General features: G+C 31.3%; 1 protein-coding gene across 1 annotated transcript; it reads left to right on the top strand.

The window, feature by feature from the left end:
* The first annotated feature begins 615 nt into the window (after positions 1–615).
* Positions 616–5,099, top strand: LOC132719755 (uncharacterized). Its single transcript, XM_060703605.1, has 5 exons — positions 616–784; positions 1,565–1,695; positions 2,644–2,726; positions 3,691–3,808; positions 4,933–5,099. Exons 2-5 carry the CDS (start codon positions 1,581–1,583, stop codon positions 5,070–5,072), a joined length of 456 nt encoding a protein of 151 aa, XP_060559588.1. The 5' UTR covers positions 616–784; positions 1,565–1,580; the 3' UTR covers positions 5,073–5,099.
* Positions 5,100–9,392: the final 4,293 nt, after the last annotated feature.

Below are 9,392 nucleotides of genomic sequence, written 5' to 3'. Positions count from 1 at the left end.
TGTTAGGCCAGAAAATCACCAAATGACCTTTAATGTGTCGGTCTAACGTAAAAACGAAACAAACAATAGGTGTATAGTCATTGTATTGGTGCATTTTAGTAATTCATTATCCCCGTATAAAGTGCAACCCCCAGGCTTTCTGTTGTCAAGTATAAACAATATAGTGTATGCAGATTTAGCTATAAATATTAACCACTGCTGGAAACGACAGGTACACAGCTGTTTCCAAGCAAGCAAATAACATTCAAAACATTATTTTGTATTCTACACATCTAAAAAGACAAAAAAAAAGAAAGGATTTGTGTGTTATTCTTAGCCTGATTGTGAGTGTAAAGCGTTGCAATGTTTTCCTTTTTTCAAACGCACAAATATTTCACTTTTTAGCAGTCTGATCAGGATCCATGCTGTTCGCATACAAACCATAAAACAAGTAGAGAAACTGATAGCGAACAGCATGGATCCTGATCAGACTGTGCGGATACGCAGGCTGGTCTGGATCCATGCTGGTCGCAAACCCACCATGTTGGTTTTGTCGTGACGCGGCTCAAATGTTAATTGCTTTGGACATTGGAATTGCTGTTTAAATCCTTTCGTTATTGATGATGTTATTTTGTCCCGGACACGTTATAAATCACTTCACTATTGTTGATTTCAACAAAGTAACAGATGTACACTGAGTAAATATAAGTATACTTCAGGCTATATAAACACGGAATATATTCATACTGCTGCATTCAACATACACGTCAGTTTCCGGACTCGGACCTGTGCTTTTGGTTTTGAAGTAAGTTTGCGTTTTATAACATTTTTAATCATTTATATTATAGATTCTACATGTATTTATATTATAATCTTAAAAATTTTTGCATACTGAACAGTAATCGTATGTTCCTATTTTATGATATACTTATAAATGAAATATTGAAAAAATATTGATAAAATAAAATGCGTATATTCATTTTCGGTATTTTCACTGTAAAAATTTATTTTTTCACTGGTGTCTGGCCGGACTAATCTCTTGTTTATTCAGTCAATACACAAAATTAAAGTATAAGTCTTAAGAATTATAAGGTCAAAACAGAGAAAAAGTACATAATAAACAGAAAATTCAAGTTTTTTCTTTAAATACAGGTGATATGAATATTATCATATTTCACTTGTTGCTACCGCCACTAACTAACTATTTTTAATTTCATACCATTCGATGAAAATAAGTTCTGTATTTATTTATAAAAAACTTAAATATAATCTATTTAATCTTATTTTGTTGTTCTTTTTTTCACATTTTCAAAATTTATATTTTATTTGACTTCAAATTTCAAATAAAAATCACGCAAGTGCTGTTATTATTATTATTATACACAATTAGTGTATTAATGAAATACAATATATCGTTAAAGTAAACATTCTATTGGTTGTATCTAGAATAAATATTTTTTGACGAAATAACGTGCACGAATTTTAAAATACTAATACTTTTTTAATCTTTGAAAAGCTAAATTATACATTCTTAATAAATTGGAACGAAAAGTTATTATGTCATTATTTTGCATTTTAATTACAGAAAAGAAAAAGAAAACATGTCGAAACATCAACTTCTCGGGGCATTATTTCTTGTAGCACTAACAGTTGAAGTGACACACGGCTGCATGTGCATGGGGACATTGGAGGAACGAGTTGAAAGTGCTGATTTTGGTGCGATTTATTATTTATTTATTTATTTATTTATTTATTTATTTATTTATTTATTTATTTATTTATTTATTTATTTATTTATTTATTTATTTATTTAAATCAAAGCTTCTTCGGGTGATAGCATGCATTATTTGCTACCTGTACCATTTCAGCTCGAAATTCCCCTTGAAAAATAGGTTGAAATCTTTTAAAGCAGCATGCCTCCAGATTCAAGCTAATTTTCGTAAAATTTAAAAATGTGTTTCAAAGTAAAATATTGTGAAATGAACAAAGAAAATAATTTTCACATTGCAAACAGCACTAGCAATCCACGTAAATTACCAAAAGGTAGTAAAAATAAGCAAACATAGCCCTTACTGCGTTAGTAACGCAGTAGAAATATGGTGATTAATACTGCAAATTCTGTCCTTCATCGCTCATAACATGTATTACTTAAATTTTGAATCTTTATTACCTTTCTTAAATTTTAGTACATTTTTCTCAGGTCTAATTCCCTTCAAACAGTTTGGCTAATATGGAGGCACGCAGCTTTAAGTAAGTGACTTTTATTCAGTCACTTACATAAATAGTAATATATTTGAAAAATAGAAAGAATTGAAAAGAAATGACACTACTTAAGCTAGCTAAATGTTATCGCTTCCTCATTAGAGCAAACATTTGGTAGAGTTTCTGTTTCTGTAATATGTTATAGACTGTTTTGAGTGAATTATCTAAATATTTTGCATGGTTTTGAAATAAGAGCAAAGACATTTGTAAAACGAATCATCTAATTTGAAGCTCCACTACCTCGTTTTTGAATCGCTTGACCTTAAAAAGTTATGCTTCTTTAATTGAGTTTTCACCTAACAATTAAAGGTAACTTAATACGATACGGTATAAAGATCAACACAGGGGGCTTAGGTACTCTTTTTGTGCCACCGTTATTTTTTCTTCTTTCTATTTTTACAGCTGCGCTCGCTAAAGTAACATCAGATGTGATTTCGTCACCAAAAGGACTTTATTACGAAATTGACAATAAATGTGTCCTGAAGGTTTGTAACAATTATGAAAATATTAATAATTATTACTATAAAAGATCGGTGGAGACATTTCAACTTCATGAATTCCCGATTTCATCTTCGTGAATTCAAAATTTTAACTTCGTGAATTCACGTTTTCAATATACTGAATTCATGATTTCAACTTATTGAGTTTACGATTCCAACTTCACCAATTCAACTTCGCAAATTCACGTGTTGAAATTCACGATTTCAGATTCGTGAATTCACGATTTCAACATCCCGAATTCACAATTTCAACTTCACGAATTCACTTCAAGTTCATGGATTCATAACGTTGAAAACGTGAATTTATGCAGTTGAATACGTGAATTAGTGAATTCCGCATGTTGAAAAACGTGAATTCAAGAAGTTAAAATTGTGAATTGGTAAAGAGGTTTTTCGAATATAACTGTTACTGTTCTTTTTTATAACTTAGTAATTTTACAAAGAAAGCTTAGTGTGTGTGTGTCTATCTTTGAGATCATTGTTACTCATGAAATGTGGTGTATTCAACACGGATTTTAACGAAATAAAAACAGAGGTAACTGTGATACGTTTGTGGTACGACACGGACCGGTCTAAAGTTCCAGTTGTTTTTTTGTTTGTTTGTTTTTTGTTTGTTTTTGATTTTTTTAAAGAGAGGCAAATGCGTAGAAATTTCGAGAAATATAATGAACAGGGAAGGGAGGCAAATACGCTTTTACTGAATGCGTAGAAATTTCGAGAAGTATAATGAACAGGGAAGGGAGACAAATACGCTTTATTCCCCTTTAAAAATCGTCTAAAACATCAGGTGCGGTTTCAGAAATCGGGGACTGTTGCATCTTACTAGTTTTCGAGAGAGGTAGGGTGGGGATTATGAGTCAAATTTTTGCATTTGTTCTCTTTTAATAGGGCGCTTTAAAAATGAAGGAACAAATTTAAAAATACGCCAATAATTACGTTGGCATTTCAGACGCCGTACGGGACGGATGTAGGAAGGGCGTATGCGACAGATCGACTGAGGCCCGATGGTGTGAGGACATCCTGTGATGGGTCGAACTTGGAAAAAGACAAAGTTTATTTGATAATAGGTAAGCGAAACACGGTTTGTCTCGAAGCATGTCGGTATGTTAACACTTTGATCAATTTTAAAGCGACTTGCCTTTAGGTGAGTGTGCTATTTCATTGGGAGAATTTAAAAAAAAATGTTAACCTTTTTTTTTTAAAAGTTTATAAGTAATCAATTGTGGACTTGACATTTGCAAGGCACAAGGAAAACACTTAGCAAAATATTGCACTTTTTTAAATAGCCCTAACTCCGCACGTCATAGGAAATAAACTTGGTGAGAAAATAGTCAACTTTCGATCTATTAATTGTGAATATTTGATAGAATTTTGTCTAAATCAGAAGCATTTTATTTCTTATTTTTGATTTTTTTCTTCCCTTTTTTTCTTTTTTTTTTATTCAAACCATTATTATCATACTTATATCTATTCCGCCCATTGGATTTTCGAAATGGAATAATCCTGCTGTGAGTTTAGAACTTTCCATTGTTAGTTTTTGGGAGTGCCTGCTGAAATTTACAGTAGATTAGCAGACGACATTTCACCTGGAAAAAATACCTCGTTATTGATGTCAAAAGTGTTTAGATAATATATATCATTGTTTGATATTACTTTTTTGAAAATTTTAAATGTTTAGCTAAAAATCCACTTTAATAATAATAATTAGGGAAAGATAGAAATAGAAAATATTCAAGTTTCTTCTATAAATACAGGATTTATTTTCATCGAGTGGCATGAAAACAAATATTTCACGAGTTGCAGAAGCCACGAGTGAAATATGATAATTTTCATACCACAAGATGACAATAAATCCGGTAATTATAGAAAAAAAACTTGAATTTTCTGTTTATTATATACTTTTTCTCTTTCTTAACCTAATGAATAGGAAGAATTCCCTTTTAATTTTGTGTATTGGCTGAATTTAGAAGAAAGTAGTCCGGCAAGACATCAGTGAAAAATACGGAAAATATGGTATTTCTGCAGTGAAAAATATTTTTTTTACAGTGAAAATACGGAAAATAAAATACGTATTTCATTTCATCAATACTTTTCAATATTTTATTTATAAGTATATAATAAATGTTTTATTTTCACCTGTAATTGATAAGGCTACATGTTCGGTTATATATCTTTTATTTTTTTCAAACAGGTCGCTTATATAACAGGGCCAATCCAGATACCGACTCTGTGCTGTATTCGGGGTGTGGCGGCTTTGTTGTAGAATGGGACACCGTGAACTCGGACTTCAAGAATGATTTGAAAGAGATGCTATCTTTTGATAACTGTTAAAGTGCAAAATATAACATATTTAACACATTCTTTCTATCTCATTTGTAAGCCCCTATTTTTGCATGTTGTGAGGCTTTATAAATAAAATATAACTAAGAAACATACAGGAAATACATTGAAAATCGTATGTTTGTGCTATTCTCTGTCCGATTCGAGTGAAAAGCGTTTTAACGCTTTTCAATTATGGGCCATTTTTCACTATTATAATTATTATTTTGGAAAAACGGAACACGCTAATGATCTGGAATTTTGCACATAAGTTATTAGCACAGATCTACATCAAATAGAGTAATAATCTCAAAAAAATATTTCCAGTCCCGTCATGTCAAAAAACCTCAGTGGACTCCCTTTAAAGTATTAAACATTTAATGTGTCATTAATATATTCATTTATTTGAAATTTTGAAAATCTGTTTAAAGAGTTCTAGCTTGTGACAGTTATATAAAATGTTTTATCTTCAAACTTTAATCTGTCTGATACAATGTAATATTATTTGTACTGTTTTGCTATCATCTTAGCTTCATACCATTTATATGATATGAGCCGTGTCATGACAAAACCAACATAATGGGTTTGCGACCAGCAAGATCCAGACCAGCCTGCGCATCCGCGCAGTCTGATCAGGATCCATGCTGTTCGCTATCAGTTTCTCTACTTGTTATAGAGTATGTAAGCGAACAGCATGGATCCTGATCAGACTGCGTGGATGCGCAGGCTGGTCTGGATCCATGCTGGTCGCAAACCCATTATGTTGGTTTTGTCGTGACGCGGCTCATATATAATTTACTTGGATTAGAATATGCTAATAAGAACAAATAGGAGGCTTGTTTCAATTACCGTTTGCTTTAGAAATGCAATAGTATAACATAATTATTAACTGTTTAACGGATAACGTATGCAGCAGTCTTATAAAATTAGTTTATTACATGCTTTTCGGTGGTTTATAGATATATATCGGTGAAATAAAAACTGGTAATTTCACTGTTTGAAACAGTGAAATTATCAATTTGATAATTTCACTGTTTTGAATATTTGAGCCCGTTGCGTTGTTTCAATGAAATACAAGCGTTCACGGTACTGGAAACCAACTTAATTACGTGACGTCGTAAATGACGTCACGTTGTATTATTATTTGGCGCCCTTTTCATTTAGTACTAGGTTAAAATGTCTTTTTAAACGTTTTTTTGCATATAATAAAAAGAAAATTTGTCTAGTTTAATGTAAGATCGAAATATATTTCACCTCGTGAACACCAAAAGTTCATATTTCACTCGTGGCTGCGCCACTCGTGAAATATACCTTTTGGTGTTTAGTGAAACATTCAAATTACAAAAATAAACTGGATATTGTTAAGTTGATTTAACTAAAAATATTTTGATATTATGCCTCGATCTGTCTTTCTACGTTGTCTGTCTATAAAAATAGTTCAGTCAGTTGTGTCATTAATAGCAGCATATATGAGGCTTCTCAAAGAATACATTAACTCTTACTGTACGAATATATAGGGTATTTGTGGTCTTACTTTGTTTTACCCTTAAATAAATTTCTGCAAAATTAAACAAGTGGTGAGCATAGGTTGATAGGGTGGTTTATCTGTACATATGTCTGAACGCCTCTTACGTACATCTTTATTCTTGTCCGAGAAATGGCTTGGAAAGAAATAAGCCAAGCCGTGGTAAAGGTCCGAGGATGACATTTTTAAATCTTGAAGTTAAATGTAATTAAAGATACAAAAATACCCCTTGGTATGACAATTTTAATTTTGATTTATATCATCTTCATTTGATATAAATGACTTATATCTACTTGTTTTTAAGGCAACATAAGATAATTTGGGTTATGTTTGGTATTTCTAGTTAACTTTCAGTATTTTGATACATATATTTAAATGTGCATTCTTCTCTTCTTTTTTGTTTTACCTAAACCACTATACTTTAAGAAATACAAAAACTACTTGAGAACAAGAAAATGCCTACAAATGAGAATTAGTGCATAAAACATATAAACACTCAAAACACATGTATGCATGCATACATGTTGAACAACAAGTGTCTCGAAAGAGTATGATCAGGAAATATTATTTGAAGTTGAAAATTACGTAACAAAATATACCTTAATTTCCGAAAAAAAAGTTTATATCATTTTCATTGCTTAAGATAAATAATTTATTTCTTTATTATGTCAACTTAAGAGAATTTAAGTATATTTAGATATTTCAGGTAGCTTTCAGTAATTCGATACACATAACTTTATGTGCATATTTTTTATTTTACTCCCTGCACCGTAATATAATGGTAAAAAAAAACAACTTGAAAACATTAAAAATGCATGAAAATAGAGAATAATTGTATTAACTCACATATTAAGTAAAATAAAAAAGCAGAGAAATGAAATTTACATATTTCGGCGAATTTTGTTTTTTTTGTGAAATTACCCCACCACTTTAACCAAGTATAAAACTTACAAATTATGCAATTTCTTGCGTTTTTTATGATAAATACTTAAACGCACACAGTATTTATGAAAAACAAATCAATATTAGAATTTAAGTAGCTACTTGAAATATTTTTTGTTATTTCTAGGTAGCCATAATAGAAAAGTCTGCAAAAAATAGGTTTTTTTCTTTGATATTTTGAAAATTTTCAGACAAAACCCTGAAATGTTATAATTTCATTGTTATTCAATCATAACTTGATTATTTCTTAAATGTGTGCACACCTTTTTACCACAACACGTCATAATCTTTGCTGTAAAATTTACCATAATAAGATATATACCCGTTTTGCATGAAATTGGCGGCCATATTGGACGCCATCTTGGATTCTGAAGCGTTGTGAAAGCAAAATTTTGTTAGATTTGGATTTTTGTAGGAGAGACTATATATTTACTCTGGTGTAAGTTTCAGATTTGGACAAAAAATTTGATTAAATTGCCATTGGCTCTTAGGCTACTTTGTGTTTGTCCGTGTTCTCAACATAGGATTAAAGAGAAAGTAGCAGTGAAAACAAACATATTTATTACATGCTTTTCGGTGGTTTATAGAAATATATCAGTGATATAAAACTGGTAATTTCACTGTTTGAAACAGTGAAATTACCACTTTGATAATTTCACTGTTTTGAATTTAAGCCCCTTACGTTGTTTCAGTGAAATACCAGCGTGCAAAGTACTGTGTACCAACTTAATGACGTGACGTCGTAAATGACGTCACGTTGTATTATTATTTGGCGCGCTTTTCATTCAGTTTTAGGTTTAATGTCTTTTTAAAACGTTTCTTTGCATATAATAAAAAGAAAATTTGTTTAGTTTAGTGTAAGATCGAAATATATTTCACCTTGTGAACACCAGAAACTCATATTTCACTTGTGGCTGCGCCACTCGTGAAATATACCTTTTGGTGCTCACTCGTCGAAATATATTCCGATCTTACACTGCACTAAACAAATATCCTCTATTTATTAAATTACCTTTTCTTTCCAGAAACAAAAATAATATTTAATAGATGGTGAACAGTTTTTTTACTTGTGACATTTAAAATTAAACATCACCTGGGGAATTCTAGCTTGAATGCCCATGTGCAATAACTAAGACCCCATTTCAGGTAAATCAATACTTTGAACACGACATGGAAAAGGTCGGGAAGTCCCATTTTTTTTATAAAATTAGCATTACTTACTGGTACCGAATTATATTCACAATAAAAAGGGCCGAAAAGCTGCTATGAGATTTTTAATAAAAATAAGAAAAGGTGTTACATCCAGGCTTATATTCCAATTGATAATTAAAGTAAAAGAGCAACATTGACTGGACAGGTACCTAACTTTGTTCTAACAAATAACTCGTCCGTAGATTTGATTTGTTTAAGCAGTAAATACAATCCTTCATCATGAATGCGAATTCCAATGTCCTTATAAACATCATAACTATAAACATTAAACATAATCCTTGACCATCACAGATAAGTGAGATTCTACTAAGGCGGTAAAAGATCAGACGTCGCCGATATCACACCGTACAATCAAATAGGCAGACAGCTGTTCCAGCGTCGACAGCTGAACCATTATATACATGTCGGCACGGGGAATACAATTGACGTACGATAAGTATTCATCTATTTTTAACATATCCAAACTCTGTTCGAGTAAATCGATGTTATGGATTCATAGTGAACACCCAAAGGAGCATGCTAACACATTTCTGGCCCTGTGCAAGCTTTACTTCACGTGAATTTTGACTGAAAATAACCACACTATCCGATTAGATGCGGTATTTTTAGTTTAAGGTCACAAAAACTTATATTTTCTCATGATAATAAATCCT

This window comes from Ruditapes philippinarum, unplaced genomic scaffold (genome assembly GCF_026571515.1).
Source record: "Ruditapes philippinarum isolate M1 unplaced genomic scaffold, ASM2657151v2 ctg221_1_1_1_1, whole genome shotgun sequence".
In the NCBI taxonomy this organism is placed as follows: domain Eukaryota; kingdom Metazoa; phylum Mollusca; class Bivalvia; order Venerida; family Veneridae; genus Ruditapes; species Ruditapes philippinarum.
This window is presented reverse-complemented; position numbering and strand designations above follow the sequence as displayed.